The sequence below is a fragment of the Centropristis striata genome, chromosome 23 (assembly GCF_030273125.1).
Source record: "Centropristis striata isolate RG_2023a ecotype Rhode Island chromosome 23, C.striata_1.0, whole genome shotgun sequence".
NCBI lineage: Eukaryota > Metazoa > Chordata > Actinopteri > Perciformes > Serranidae > Centropristis > Centropristis striata.
Genome location: NC_081539.1, coordinates 12259671 through 12275936, shown reverse-complemented (window position 1 = coordinate 12275936; position 16266 = coordinate 12259671). Strand labels below are relative to the sequence as shown.

At 37.4% G+C, this 16266-nt stretch overlaps 2 protein-coding genes across 6 annotated transcripts in view; one reads left to right on the top strand and one right to left on the bottom strand.

Moving 5' to 3' along the window:
* LOC131961804 (dnaJ homolog subfamily C member 13) overlaps window positions 1–2107 on the bottom strand; it is a 46898-nt gene extending 44791 nt beyond the window's left edge. For 2 of the 4 annotated variants that reach the window (XM_059326697.1, XM_059326698.1), the window contains exon 1: window positions 1990–2106. The gene's annotated coding sequence lies outside the window, so the exon portion shown is untranslated. Of the gene's footprint in view, window positions 1–648; window positions 697–1989 lie in introns of all 4 variants that reach the window. The other 2 variants (XM_059326695.1, XM_059326696.1) reach the window with 2 other exon arrangements.
* Window positions 2108–7071: 4964 nt separating this feature from the next.
* lztfl1 (leucine zipper transcription factor-like 1) lies at window positions 7072–13322 on the top strand. Of its 2 annotated transcripts, none has more exons than XM_059326700.1 (10): window positions 7072–7366; window positions 7685–7809; window positions 7908–8102; window positions 10494–10551; window positions 11005–11076; window positions 11157–11222; window positions 11317–11394; window positions 11691–11849; window positions 11973–12076; window positions 12297–13322. In XM_059326700.1, exons 1-10 carry the CDS (start codon window positions 7364–7366, stop codon window positions 12313–12315), a joined length of 879 nt encoding a protein of 292 aa, XP_059182683.1. In that variant the 5' UTR covers window positions 7072–7363; the 3' UTR covers window positions 12316–13322. The 2 variants fall into 2 exon arrangements, with proteins under 2 accessions (XP_059182683.1, XP_059182682.1); XM_059326699.1 differs by having other exon boundaries at window positions 7077–7366; window positions 11673–11849.
* Window positions 13323–16266: the final 2944 nt, after the last annotated feature.

The following is a 16266-nucleotide window of genomic DNA, read 5'->3' as shown; positions in this document are numbered from 1 at the left end:
AGACTGTCCCAAAGAAATTACAGACAAAGGCATCAAAGACAGACCAGAATAGAGCAAATTGAGGGAATAACTGCCTCTCCTATCGTTAGAGCAGTAATTTGCTGGCGGCTGCACTGTGACAAGGGGAACCTGTGTCAGCACTTTGCCAGGATCCTGGAAAAATCTGACTCCCGTTTTCCTTCCTCTCCATTTCAGTGTGTGACTGAAGCATGAGACAGAAAAATAGCCCCAAAATGATATCCACCATTCACCAAGGGGCCAATTGTCTGGTGCTGAGAGAGGGCCGGAAATATAAGGTGCCACAATACTGGACGAGGACTTTTGAAAAATAGCTTTGAGACGGCGTCTCAATAATTGATGCCTGTGTTGGAGAAACAAAGGTGCAAGGAGCAGTCCAGAGCCAAGTTTTGCATCAACAGTTTTTTTTTCAAACACGCATTCATGGAGCTGCATAATGAATCCAACCCAAAGTGGGGCGCTGATTGAATGCACAATAGGAGATGTTAGCAGCAGCAAGCAGTGCACAGCTTGCTCTTTGCTGCTGCAGAGGGCAGTGCAGTTTTTTATTATGTTACTTGGTTGAGAGAGCTGTGAAGAGTGGGAAAAAAGGCATATTCCAGGCTTGTGTCATGTGATTACCACTCCTACCTCTTCCTGCTTGTATGCAGATCGACAGCAGAATATCCCTGGGGGATCCTTGACAGTTAAAAAAAGTAAAAAGGAGGACAGTGAAGTAATTATAAATTTAACTATCCCCGAAGCAAAAGCAACATTTACATGATAACTTGCTCCAGACAGGTCTCACAACTTTTCAGAAATATCAACAAACACAGCTTTTTCTCATTGCTAACACAGCTGTGACAGTCCCTACAGCATACACTGGTGCTGGCTTCAACCTGCTAATAGGATTGTACCAAACCTCTAAATGAGACCTGAACACCCGAAAACTGACTGTCAACTGTTAATTACCCACTAATTAGACTACAGCTACAGGTCATAATGTAAGTGTCACAACAGTTACTACTTAATTCTGTGTAAATAGCTCATTTGCTCTGCTTGTTTAGCTCCTGTTTTCTGTCACAGCTGTTGGGGGAATCACATGTCTTCTTTTGTAAAATATAAAGAAAAGCTGCTGTAGCATCAGTGTGGGTACAAGGGTCAAATGATCACCTGCCATTACATCATTATATGAGGCCAACAAATTCTTTTTTAACATATCCAGTCGATCATAAAGCTATAACAATACCTGGGCTGACAACAATAAAACACGCTGTAACAAATAAAACACATATCTGGACCTTTAGAATAATCTATCAATTTGATCAAATATCCTTGACATAGCCAGCAACACAACGTGAATATCATACTGGTTTCTGCAATGTGGTTTTCCTCTTGAAAGCCTTTTTCTGCACAGAAGACGTGTTGCAATATCTTCCCTATATTTGCCAATTACATGAAGCAATCTCTCTGCCAAGACGGGAACTTTGCGGTCCACTTCATGGACCATGAACCACTTGCTTGCAAAAATGTTATAAAATAGCAAATTTAGAGACATGCAGGTAGAAGTCACACAACGTGTGGTAAAACGGTGATTTTTAAGGCTATTTCAGGATATGCACTGTCTCCCGATCTGTCAAGTAAATCCATGACAAGCAGCATTAACGTTACCTGCATCTCAAGCGCTTATTCAAACTCTGGTTCATTGCAGCGGGCCTACACGGTTCACTATCCGGCTAAAAACAAGCACGACAGCACAGTTTTAGCGATGTCGACGCTGCTGCCGCTGCTACTAACTAGAATAACAGACAAACCAGACACTTGTGCTATCAGCGTTTGTTTGCCAAATGCAAAATAGGGGCTGTGGCAGGCTAATGTTGGGTTAGCCACAAGCTAAGGAGCTAGCTAGTCGCATTAGCAGCGGGGTTCAATCAAGCAAACATGGAAGAAGATGGCTTGAAGGAAGTGGCAGGTGGTGGCGGGTGCTTTTACCTGTAAATTCGCTAACGGGTATTAATCGTAGCCGTCCCTCAGCCCCCCACCCTCCTCTGAGTGCGGTCGGTGCTGCTCAGTTTTCCCACTCTGGTGCTGAAGGAGCTCAGTTACGCCGTATTCCCCCTCAACAGGGCTCAGGACGCTGCCATATTCCTGATACCAAAAGTGTGCAACTGCGCATGCGCGAGGCCTGCCTGTCATGCGGCTGTCAGCTGATTGGTTTGTCGGGACGCGGAATTATCGGAACACCGACCTCAGATCAGTTTTTCTTAATTTCCTTCAGTGTTTGTATTGATACATACAGTCAAAACTGACCTCGGATCAGTTTATTGTGCGGGGCTGCTGCTGACTTGGTTATATAGTAGACTATTTTCCATCTGTTTCCATTTGTGCTCATGTGATACTATTGAGTGAATAAGTGCCAGTTTTAACGAGACAGAATATATTTCACATGCACCAAAGAGTCAGATGCAGACTCTTATTGGTGATTGCTCTATTTTTAAAGCCAGCTTGCTAAAATTTACTTTCAAAATAACCATAGTAAATTGATTTAATGAACTGGAAACTAAATCTCTATGTATACATTTACATATCTGCATATTTTGCTTCTTGATATCTCATAAGAGGTTGGAAAAACACTTAAATAACAATAGAACCTGTGTTTTCCTTTGTTTGTTTGTTTGTTTGTTTGTTTTTACTCTTTAAGGTTCCCATGTATCTGCAACCATTTTTAAGGACTAATTGTATATGCACAAATCTATTCCCACCAAGGGTAAGTTTTAAAAAATGAATAATAATAAAAAAGTGATAGTGATTCAAATGACACATCAGCATAATTTATCTGATGCAATGGAAAATGAATAACGTATTTCCATCACTGCATTTAGGCCTATATCGCTCTGTATATTTTGTTTCTTGAACCAGTTTTTTCTTTTGTTTGTTTGTTTGTTTTTAGTCTTGCATGTTCCCAGGTATCCACAACCTTTTTTAAAGTATATACATAGAAATCTGCCTACAGCAGTGGTAAGTTAAAATAATAATAATAATAATAGAAAATATAAATAAATAAGTAATAAATAAAAAGTGATACAGATTTAAAATAACATATAGCATTATTTATCTGATGAAATAGACACTGAATAACACATCTCTATTTCTGCATGAATATGTCTTTGCATGTTTGTTTTTTCTTATAAGAGGTTGGCAAAACACTTAAAGGCCAATTAAACCAGTTTTTTGTTTGTTTGTCTGTTTGTTTTTAATCTTGCACATTGGAGTCCATCCATCTCTTCATGTGAATGTGGACTTTTCCCCAAAATAAAATCAACTCTACAATTAATATATATAAATACTCCCCTTCTCATTACCTTCAAAACACATGAAAGTGAATTCATTCTGATATTAAATAGTTTGCACCGACCTCCTTTTTATAAAAATGTTGAACATCCACCTAAAATATTCAGAAAACATCAGTAGTCTGCTAGGTGAAAAAATATACCTGAGTAAACAAAGATTATTGTGCCCTCTAGGGACACTATCCCACCAGTGCAGCAATACCTCTGCTATTAGTCGGCTATAGCAGTTTACAGCAGTGAGGCCTACATAAAGACTGAGGCCAAGACAGACATTAACTGGCAACACATATACAGCCACAAACACACATTTGTGCCATGAAAGTTGCAACAACAAAAAAAGGGATTTAAAAGTTATCGAAGTCATTAACTTATAAGCTCCATTGCAAAATACATTTCCTGAGGTTTACCATTCACTTCAATATATGTCACATATACATGACTATGCATGGCTCTGTAAGGCGTTAATTAGATAGGAACATAGCAACAATATCTGTACACACAACTCAAGTAAATATATGCAAATGTTTGTATTTCCGCACCTTCCTATTACAACAGTTAATTTAAAATGCATCTGTCAACTGCTCATGTTTGCCAATGTTTTATTTATATGCTTTTGATTGGTTTATTGCCTATTATATATTAGATTTTTGGGCTCTGATTCAATTGTTTGCCTTGCATACTTTTGCCTTAGCAATGACACACATATTTTTACTCTAATATCTTTGCAGTTCGCTAGAGTATTTCATATCAGTTGCATAAAACGCCATAAACAGATATGTGAATAATGAAAAGTAACTTCCGTAGTCTAACTGAGCACTGTAGAACAACAGCACCATCATATGGGACACTAATAGAAACCGAGAAGAGTAATCTTTGACTTGTATCCCTCCAGTATATGGTTTTAACCGAGTGGTGTCTAGTCTCTGTTTCGAAATTGTAAGTGACTCACCGCGATTGAAGGTAAAGGGGAAACATCTTGGTCTCTGTGGCTGACTGATGCTGCACAGTGAACTTGAGCGGGACAGCACCGAGTGGTCACATTTTGAGGCATCTGATTAGGTGACCAACCATGTGCTGCCTGTTAGTCTAATTTAATTACAGCAAGAGAGACATGAGGGGGGAAAAGTTTCCTTCTTTTTCATTAGGAAGCTCCTTAACCAAATGGATAGTGATGTCGTTTTGGTTTCTGTAACATTTTACAAGTAGACAGAAGACTTTATTTGGCTCACATGGAGTCAAATTAGTTTAACTGATGGAGAAGCAGACATAGTGAATTCCATCAGTTAATCAATCGAAACATGTATTAAAATAATAGTAAAAGATGGGTAATTGCATTTTAATACACAAATAAAAGCATTGTCATATGTTTAAACTAGTTTAGCAGTAACAGTCATACTTTAAAACAGATGACGTCAAAATTGGGCCAGTTAGCATCAAATATGTCATATTGTTGTTGTTTTTTAACCTTTATTTATACTCAAGAGATCATTGAGGGGCAACCCTCATTCCCAATGATGATGAGTCGTGTTTACAAAAACAGAGAAGGAAGAAGAAAACAAAGAGAGATTTATTAACAGAAAAGAAAATAGCATTATAAAAAACAACAGAAGCCAAAAAAAAAACCTTTACGATTATAGAAAATAATTTGAAAAGCAAATTAGGATCATTAAGATATGAAGTAAAATACAGACACATAAGAAGCCTTAGAATTGTTTAATTTGGTGAGATAGTTTGCTAGATAAATTAAAATAATTGAAATGTAAAAAATATAATACAGTTATGTGAAACAATTACAAGTAGAGGTTGTGGGATTCATGATTTTTTGTTGTGAATTTTGTTGTTCTTCTTTTTCTTTTTTTGGGTATTTTGACCAGTAACTTGAGACCTTTGGATCTCAATCTAAGTTTTTCCACTATTAATTAAATCTAGGACCATCTACATATACATGTATGTGATGAATTGCCACAAGAAAAAGGGATATGTGGGGGGAGTGGATTCTCTCATTGTAAACTGTTGAGGAGCAGAGGACCATACCAAGCTCAAATCTTCTCAGGACCTCTCACACTCCTAGCTCAACACTGCCATCTACTGCTTAATAACACGCATTGACAAACAAGCCCAGTCGCCAGTTTGGTGACAGAATATACTGTACATGTTGTAAAGTAACAGTAATCTTCTTGTACTTGTAAACTGTAGCATAAATAATTGAAAAACTGCATGGAAATGAATGACAGACACAATATACTCAGACCTGGTGGTTTTAATTATCATTAGTTATTATTATTTTATATTTATTTTTTAACATATGATTATAATTATTCATATTTTTCAGTGAATTTTATTTTTCATTATATGTTATACATTGTACATATTATTTTCATGTTTTTTTTTCTTGTATGATCTTATTTTACATTAATTAACTCCCTGTTTTTTTTTTCCTTGTGTTTGTTATTTCCATCCTATGTCTATTTTCATGCGTGGCACTTGGTGCATGTAGTTTCCTTCTTGCAAAGCACTTTGAGCTGAAAAATAAAGCACATATTTTTAAGAATAGGTGATTTTAGATGATAGATTTAGATTTTAGATCCTCTCGCAATAAATAAGCAACATTAAAATTATATTAATTTAAAATGATGTGACAGTCAAGATCAAACATAGTGGCACATCAAAGTAATAAAAGAGCTATAGGCTTCAAAACAAGCAATACACCTTCATTTTCATGAGAAGAACTCCACTGTGTACCACTTCCTCCTCAGTATTGTTTATGTTTAGATCTTGTGCATGTTACAGTATATACGAGGCAAAAAGGTCACTGCCAAACCACATGCTCGAGTACACAATGTGAATTTAACCCTTTTTTTTCCCCATTCCAGTGGCATCTTTTTAAGATGAACTCCTTTCAGAAATTTCAGTCAATTTTCCTTACTACAAACAAACCCTTTTTGGAAAAAAAAAAAAAAAAAGGAAAATGAAAGACTAATAATAAAATAATAAAATAGCAACATCTAACAGAAACCAAAATACAAAGTAGCCAAGTGAAGGCTTGTATTAGGCAAAACATATACATTGTAGGTGGTTAAATGCTTATAATAAAAATTAAATGTCTATATTTATTTTACTGCAGAGGTAGAAAAATTATTCTGATCCTTTACATAAGTAAAAGTACTAATACTGTGAAATTACTCCACTCCTGCATTTAAAACTTACTTAAGTAAAAGTACAAAAGTGTTGGCATCAAAATAAAAAGTGCTTCTTATGCAGAATGGCCTAACTCAGATAGTTAAATGTATATTTTATTGATGCATTTATGTAAGCAGCGTTTTAATCAAGGCGGGGCTTTAACTTCTTAATATACTGTTATGAGTTTTAATTTTTTAAAATGTCTTATTTGAAATTGATCATGTTTTCATGTTAAATTTAAATTCTTAAGTAACTAAAGCTGGCAGCGAAATGTGGTGGAGTAAAAAGTACAATATTTTTCTAAAAATGTAGTGGAGTAGAAGTTACAAAACATGGAAATACTCGAGTAAAGTACTAGTATTTCAAAATTCTACTTGAGTAAATGTATTTAGTTAAATTCCACCACTGTATATATGAAGTTTGGCTATCATAAAAATGATTGTTTCACTAACATATCTTATATTTTAGTAGCTATTAAACAATATTGTGTTTCTTCCGTGCTGTGCGTAGCGCCGTTGAACGCACCTCTCGTAACCAAGGCAATGACGCTATTCTCCGTTACCAAGGCATTCTGAAGGCAAACACTAGCCGGATTGCTAGGCTAGCAAATCTGCCGGATAATCTTATAGCTATGATATAACCTCTATTTAGCCTCTTCACCGAGTCAACCTATAAGTACAACAGTTTCCTAGAACCCTCGACTCCAGCATATTACCATTTGCTTACCGTCTTTTCGCTGCGTGGCCCATTAGAGGCTGAAACACCCTTTTCTTTTGGATCCTCTCAGTCTACAAGCTAGCTAACTTAGTAACGTTAACGTTAGCTGCACAGCCACCATGGTAAGTAACTGCGATCATTTGCTGTTTATGGGCAGCCAGGCCACCTGTTTGCTTCCAGTAGTTAACATGCTAATCGTGTCGCTGTGTTTTATTCACAGAAGAGTAGACAGTTAGCAAGCATCCCCAGAGATAACACGTTGTGTGTGCAAGATCATGTTGAACAGGCCGTCACATATTAGCTGGGGAAATCCTCTTCAAGTTAGCTCATAAGCTAGTTGAGGTTTCCATTACAGACTCTCTCTCTCTCTATTTCTCTGTCCATCTTTGATATTTGGTGACAATCTCATGACTATTTTCTTGATTCTTGTCCCCATGTAGGCTGAATTTGGGTTTAATGAACACCATCAGAATGAAGTCATCAACTACATGCGATTTGCACGTTCAAAGAGGGTCCTGAGACTAAAGACTATTGATTCATGCTTTGAGGAACTCAAAGATAGCAGGTGACATGTCATACTTAAGTTTTTGGTGTTATTGCATGTACATTAACACCCACTTAAGACTTGTGCTATAGAAGTAAATTATATGTTTCTCTGTGAAGGCTTGTGGAGGAAACCTTCACAGTGGACGAGGTGAAGGAGATGCTGGATGGGCTGCAGGCGGTGGTGCGTGGGGAAGTGGAGATGGAGCTGATCAACACTGCCCACACCAATGTGCTGCTGCTCAGGCAGCTCTTCTCACAGGCTGAGAAGTTTTATCTTCGACTGCAGAGTGATATCTCAGAGCTGGAGAACAGGTGAGCAGCGAGGAAGGAAGCAGATTCACACTTCCTGTTGTTGAGATAATAGACTTGAAAACACACTGCAAACATTTGACAAAAGGTGATCCCATCAGGTTTATTCCTGCAAGAGTAAGTAATGTTCTTATAATGATATTATTGAACACACAGTGCCTCCTCAGTTCTGAATGGTAATATTTATTGGTGTGCACAAATCTATAACTTGTTCACACCTATTGCACAATATATGGATCTTGTATGCACATTAAAATGATAGTATTTTAAAGTGATGTGACAGGATCAGGTTCAAGATCAAACATAGTGCCACACCAAAGTAGGAAAAAAGCTACGGGCCTCAATACAAGCAATACACCTTCATGTTCATGAGAAAAACTCCTCCACGTTGTACCACTTCCTCCTCAGTACTGATTATGTTTAGATCTTGTGCACGTTACAGTATATACCAGGCAAAAAGGTCACTGCCAAGCCACATGCTCGAGTTGACAATGTGAATTTAACCCTTTTTCCATTACAATGGTTTCCTTTTTGCAGTGATGTTCAGTTAACCTAAAAACCACAACTTCTGCCACACACTCTCACGACATTTTATGATCAGTTCACCCAAATAAAAAAATATACTGTGAGACTTACATCACCAGCACAATACTATAGAGGAGGGGAGAGCAGAGCGGTGAATGTTAATGAATCTTAAAGCTATAAAAAATAATTTAAAGAATGTATTAGCAATGTATCACCCCAGAAGCAACATCCCTGTTCCTCAGGGTAATTTGCAAACCTGACTATATATTGTTGTTGTTGTTTTTTTTTTTTTTACTACCTTCAGAAGGAAACCATTTTCCATGAAAGACGCTTTGAGTTTTTGTATTTTTCAAATGATTATTTAGTTTCTTTTAGTCACCCACATATTCCATTTACAGAAGTCATAGCAATGTATATTTCAAAGCTTTCCCAACTGAAACTAAAGGGTTTTTTTTGCATTGCTAATTACTACTAGGCATACATTAAATAAATGTATTTCAAATTTGGGTAAACTAACTATTTAAGCCTTACACCTGGCCAAGGTAAATTTGCTACTTAAATTTTCTGTATTGTGACAAATTTACATTTAAAAATGTACTTATTCCTTTTTATAAAGTTAATATTCATTTATTTTACTGTCAAAGTTTACTAGCAGATCATATTTCATGACTGCATACTTTTGAAGTTGCACAAACTTTATGGCCAGGTGTGTTAAAACGAACTCTATAGAGTCAGAATAACCCAAAAGGCCATTCTTGTGGTTGTTACGAAGTAAGTGACTCTTCGTATTACAAGCCTGGACATAGAGCAATGCAGGCATGTACATTTGATACCAGTAATGAAGATAAATCACATTTAAACTGCTGTCAGAATGCACTTTTCACCCTTGACACTTTGACAAGGATGCATTAAGGCCTTCTGGCACGATTATAGTCAGGTTTTAGAGGTTGTTAGATAGTAATATTAACTATAACTCGGTGTGCTGCAATTTAGAGGATCTCTTCTGAAATGACATCATAGGAATGGCACCTGCTCAAAACGTTGGCTTTGATATAGAGATTTGAATGTCAAACTAGTGCCCAAACATCATCCTGTTCCTCTTTTTGAAAGTAAGATTGAGGAAGTGAGGCTTTTCCATATTCACTACCTGCCCATTGATCTGATCTTCAGCATCAGAACAAAATGTCATAAAATTCACACTACTGCAGCTGATGGTTCTTATCAAGGTATTAACTCATCTTCATTGTAAAGCTGCACAGTGCATGAACCTCTATGATATTCAGGTGAACTTTGCATAACTCCTCACCTCTATAACCTTTCACCCTGTTAAAACACTGAGCATGTTATGGAAAAGTTATTTTGTTTGTAATGTGCACTTGGTGGGTGGATAAATAAGCCCCAAAGTGTTTTTTCACAGGGCTCAGCCCTACGTGACTGATACGGTGTCTTAGGCAAGGAATACGCCCCATATCACAGTCTACGTGTGTTCAGCTGCTTTTTAAAAACCACATTTAAGCTTTTCAGAGATCTGTTGTTTTCACCACAGGCATATATCTTGTAGCATAAGTGCTTAACTGCCTTCAGGAACAAGGGTGTTTTTTTTGTTCTTTCCAAATATACACAACTGCCAAATAGTATTATTGTAATGTCGAAAAACATTGCGGTGACCGTTGTGTGAGGAGTACACATTATCATATCAGTCTTAATCTATTCAGCGTTGCTCACAAGATATTGACATTCACTTTACATACCTTTTATAGGTTTCATTTGTTCTGTAAATGTACAGATAATGTATGATTCTTGTATTCCTTTATATGACATTTTCGTTATTATTCCACTGTCCAATTCTTCTTTTTTCTACCTGCACAGGGAGCTGTTAGAACAAGTGGCTGAATTTGAGAAGACTGACTTTAAAACCGCCGATAAGGTGAGTAGAATGTGCAGCTCTATCACAAGTAGAGCTTCAGACAGCACCATCAATAAAGTTGTCATTAATCATGTGTACAAAGGATATTTACAGCCACATGGAATTCAGTGTCTAGAGAGCAGCACAGTATTCATGTGCATTTTAAGTAGTCTTACATTTCAGACCATCTGCCCTTCACACGTAGCCTTGCGGTTCAGCAGTCACACATCACTGAGGCTGACGTGTGGTTTCACGATGCACGGCTAAAGAAAAACAAATCGACTTTGTAATGCAATACTTGCACAGGTTTGGCTATCCGCACCTTTCTAAAAAAGGGAGACACATCTCTAAGAAAAGCAAGACACATTTTTATTTTTACTGTTCCATCTCGTACAGTAACGGGAAGTGAAAGTGAACATGTTTTAAAATAAGAAATAAGAATTGTTCTGTCTAAAGTTCTGACGTTATTCCCAGATAAACCAGGAAATAAGCAAACCCAAGCTAGCACCACTGAATGAAGGTGGGGTGTCTGAACTTCTTAACAAGGTAAAGGAATATATTGCACAAATAACTTATACAGACTGATTGGAGAAAGTTGTGCACTCATCAAAATGTATACTCTGCAGGAGATAGCGAGACTACAGGAGGAAAATGATAAACTGAAAGCCAGGCTGCGGACTTTAGAATCCCAGGTAAAACAATTTGTCATACATTTTATAAAAACAGCATCTTCATGATGAAATTCATGCACAAGCTTACGCTAATAACTCTCAATCATTTTCTTAGGCCATGAGTGCCTTGGATGAGAGAACCAGGGCAGAGAGAGCTCTGAAAGACCTTCAGAAGGTGCAAGGTGATCAGCAGGTAATGTTTGGAGTTTGGCTTGCAAAGTAGCATCGTCTTTCATGACATTCTGAGTTTGCTTTCCATTCTACTGCTTTACTCCGTTAAGTCTTATATTGCATCTGAACATTTGCTGTCATTTGGCTTTATCTGCTAACTCGGACCTTAAATGGTATGTATCCAGCTGTGCAAAGCGCTTCTTTTGTTTGTCACTGTGTGTAGGAATAAGGTTTCGATTCTGAAGAAATTACTGTCATTTACTCCATCTCAACTTGTCCATTGTTTCTTTTCCCTTCAAGCTGGCTTCTAAATCCCAGGAGATCAGCAGTCTTGAGGACACAGTTGCAGCTCTGAGGGAGGACTATGAAAGGTCTCTTAGTGCCAAATCTGCCTCCCAGAAGGATCTGCAGGAGAACCTGATCTCTGCCAAACATGAGCTTCTCCGAGTGCAGGAGCAGCTGTCCTTGGCAGAGAAGGTACGTCCCTGTGGTGCTTACCTTCTTTGTGTTTGTGGTGGATAAAGGTGATATACTGCCCAGTTGTTGAGACAGTTGGGATGGGTGCATGTGTTTGTGTTTCTGTATGTGTGTGGTGTGCAGGAATTGGACAAGAAGTTCCAGCAAACTGCTGCCTACCGCAACATGAAGGAGATCCTGACCAAGAAAAATGAGCAGATCAAAGAAATCAGAAAACGATTGCAGAGGTGAGCTTTGTGTCTATTGTTTTCATAGGCTCTTGCACAATGGACGACGCCCAGAATACGTCCTGAACACAGCAAAATGAGAAGAAAAGAGAAAAGGCAGAGGGCAGGGTCTCTGCAGATACAAACACTACCTTTTTCACTTAGAAAAATGTACTTTCTTACAAAGAAAATTGTCTAATTTCAGGTTTTTTGAAACGCTGTTATTACTTGTCTGTTTCAGATATGAGCCCAATGAATGAGTTCCACCCAAGACAGCTGGTTAAACAGGTGTCCAGAGGGGAAGACAGGACCAAAATTTATGTCTGGGGTTTGGACAAGAAACCATCGGTTCCACTGCTGTAAGACGAGAGAGACAGAAAAAAGCACTTCCACGAGGAATTGTTTATTCACGCTTTATCTGGTATCCTCAGTAGTTTTTGGCTTTAGTACAGTGTGAGCGGGGAGGTCAACAGTACACACAACTGATCACACTAATGAAGTAGTGGCAAGTTATAGCCTTTTTCAGCTGTGCTTTTTTTCTACGCCTGATTTTTGGAGTTCACTTACAGTAGCTAGCAGACTTCCCTCAGTGCTCTATGCAATTACTATCATGTCCCTGTTTGAAGAGGCCTTGTCCATTTTGCTGAATTGGACAGATACGCACTGTCTGCCTGAAGAGTTGCAGTCTTATCTATCAGATGGTTAGAGGTGATATTTAGCTTTCTAGCATCCCGTTATTCAGATCATTAATATTTTAATTTTAGCAGCCTCCTTTTCTAGTCACAATTCAAACATTGTTAGACCCAAGCAAACCAAAAGCCAGTTTGTTTATTAAAAGTAAACAGCTTCAAAGTAATATTTCCTATCTTTTTGAGGTCAAACCTGCTTTAATTTGTTACCGAAAGATTTCACGCGAAAATATTTTCAATGATCTGACATTCTGTGAAAGTCTGATCATCGGAAATATACCAAAATTTCTTGCGTTTATTTCTTCTGCTTTTGCATATTGAATGACGTGGATAGTGACATAGAATGATTTCCCTACTTCCCTACACAAAGGGCATAGAATATTTTTGTCCGGAATAATTTAACTGTGTACTTTTCGTATTGCTGTGGGTGACGGAGTGTAAGAGAAAAAAAAATGAATATATACATGATGTTCATGAAGTAATGCTCTTGTAGAGTATGATACATCTACCCTATATTACACTAGATGTGCATTTGTTTGTATTGTGCAAAGTATGGGGTAATAAAAGCTGTTAACAAATGTGTGTGGTCATTTTTAGTGAGGCGTTGTAGGTGGTCATATTGTTTTTATGTTTTTTACTTTAGGTTTGTGGCATATTTAATCATATAAAACACCATTCTTTTGAGATTGAAAGTGACTAAGTGATTCATTTTATTCAAAGGTAAAATTGGGTCATATCCCTCCTTTTCCCCACTGTATGCAGGTGGCTTCAGGGTTATGTGAGACTGATAAATAATAGGAAGGTCGAAGAAATAAAAGGACACATGAATGAATTATGATAGATTTTAGACTGATTAGGTTGCTGGTTCAACAAGGGGGCGCCAGACTGCCATAATGCACACGTTACCTCTCCTATAAACCATTAAAAGCCGACATGAGAATGTATGATCTCAGTGACTAAATGTGGCCTAAATGCATGCAATTACGGTAACAAATTATACAAAGCCTTATGAGGATTATGATTATGATTCAGTATTGCTGAGCTGGTGTGTGTAGACTTGCTACCATGTTCTCAACAGCTGTCAGACTGTCCAAAAACACCCTCATGGGCTTTACTAGTATTACACTATAACATATATATGTAACAGATGAGGCCTGGGCTATCCGGTGGAGCTGCATGCATGTTCACGATAGTAAGCGGGGTTATTATCTGTTTTGGGAGAAGTGAACTACATACTGCGCAGTAATGTGCTGCCCACTGCTCCTTGCATGGTGTGTTCACTTGTGTGAAAAAAAAAGGATGGGTTAAATGCAGAGGTTGAATTTCCCCATTGTGGGATTAATAAAGTAATCTTTTTCTTCTTCTCTACTGTATAATGCAACTACTAGTTAAACTACATTTTACAGGAGCTTGCTAGTAGTTTGACTACATTCATATTTGCATAGGGATTCAGTTCATTCTTTAGTGTAGTAAACTACTAAAACTTTAACCGTACCCCTTCTTTCTTTTACACACTTGACCTTTCACCTTTGTGTAGTGAAAGCATGCAAAAGTCAGTTGTTAAGATTATACAAGTTAGATTGCAAAACTGATTTTTTTGCAGGGTACTTAAGTTTTTTTGTTATTTTTTATTTATTTGAAATACAATCAATGAAATGGCATTTTTTCCTGGTATGTGACTTTCGTATTATTATTATTATATAATTTTGCATCACATAGTATACACTGTCAACGTGATTTTATTTTATTTTTGGGGTAGTTCAAACTACTTTGAGAAGCTTTAGCTGACCAAACTACATTTCTTTCTGGGGCAGATTTGGAGTTCAAAAAAGTAGCTTCCCCAACACTGGATATTATGATGTTATCTTAAGTGTTTGTGTATAATTCAATGCTGAATCAGAAGAGAGATTGACCAGGTAAACCATACAGCAACGGTAATGATTGTGAAAATGCTTCCTCTGGCTGTTTGTTTATAGCAAAACTCTAAATTAGGTTATCATTTTACCACCTACACATAAACAATGTGTGAGAATTGCTTTTGAATTCAACACCTTTAATCGCTTCATCTTTGCTTCATGCTTCTAAAACAAGACCTCATTGTTTTTTTTGTCTGGGTTGTGTTAACCAAAGTGGATCAAGATAGTAGCAGATACAAAGTGGTCACCAGCCAGTCAACCGTCACCCCCCCTCTTGTTTTCAGTGAAACTCTTGAAGCCACAGTCTGTCCTGACTTCAACTTGTGTTGCTTTTGGTGAGAGTTGTTTGCATGGTGTACTTTTCTTCCTATAGGTGCAGAACAAAGGGGCGGGGGGAAAAGGTACCACATGTTGAAGGCATAAAACACTAAAATTAATATTCTTTTTTTGTTTTGCTGTCAAAACAGTAGAGATAAAAGGTGATATATGTATGAAAATAAGTATATATTCTTATCTTCCTGCTAGGGTTTCTAAACCAAAATATAGATCAGGGGGAAAAAACATTTTTGTGTTGGATTTGTTTACTTATACAGTACATGTGAATTTGCATTTGCGTGCGTGCATCTGTTTTCTATTAGAAGCAGCTGATGAGAAACCGTCATGAGAAAACTGCTGATAGTTTCAGATAAGATGCAAACGCTGAACAGTTGTCTATCAGCACAAGAAATAAATCACAGCGAGCACAGGAAGTGGTGACGAGTGTCTCTCGGTACCAAACTCAATCTCTCGCATTGCTGACAGCAGCGACAGTGACAGTACTTTACCTGTTAATACATGTCAGTGTGAGTGGTGTACCCATTCACAGTAGCTTCCTGTTCACTGACAAAGGCATCAAAGGGGTTTTCTCAGTTTCACTAGCAAGACAAAAGCTTCTGGTGTTTTTTGGTTCTCCAGAATTACCCAGCGCACTTTTGCTTGCGAGAAATAACGTCAGTTTCTGGATTTAAGGTGACGTCCGGGGTGCTTTATGGCGTTTAAAAACAATGATGGTGTGATTTTCAAAAGTAACAACAGATTTTATCTTTCAGTCCTTCATTACAAATGCATATTGCTTGGCTGAAAACCTACAAACCTACTATCTTTTTGGGTTTAAACACTTATTTCGATGTCAGAATCACACATCTTTAAAGAAAGCAGAGACAGGCTATACAGTATGTTAATGTGTCCCTTTTTTTTTTAAAGGAAATAACACAATGGTTTGAATAGAATAGAAGAGAATAGAATAGAATAGAATGCCTTTATTGTCACTATACACATGTACAATGACATTTAAGAGCTGACTCCAGAAAGCAGTGCGACAATAAATAAAATACATAAAAATGGTTTGCTGCTGTAGCCCTACTCCAACTTTTTTGACCATTTGCTTCTTGTACAGTTTAGATCTGTAAATTTAAATTATCTTTAGATTTAAACTTTAGATCCCTTTAGCTATGTAAAGGACTTGATGAATCTTCTCTTCTATTGTTACACTATGATTTCCCATTTACCACTTTTAACTACACTGGTCCAATGAAATAATGACCACGATTCATATAGATGTCTTTGA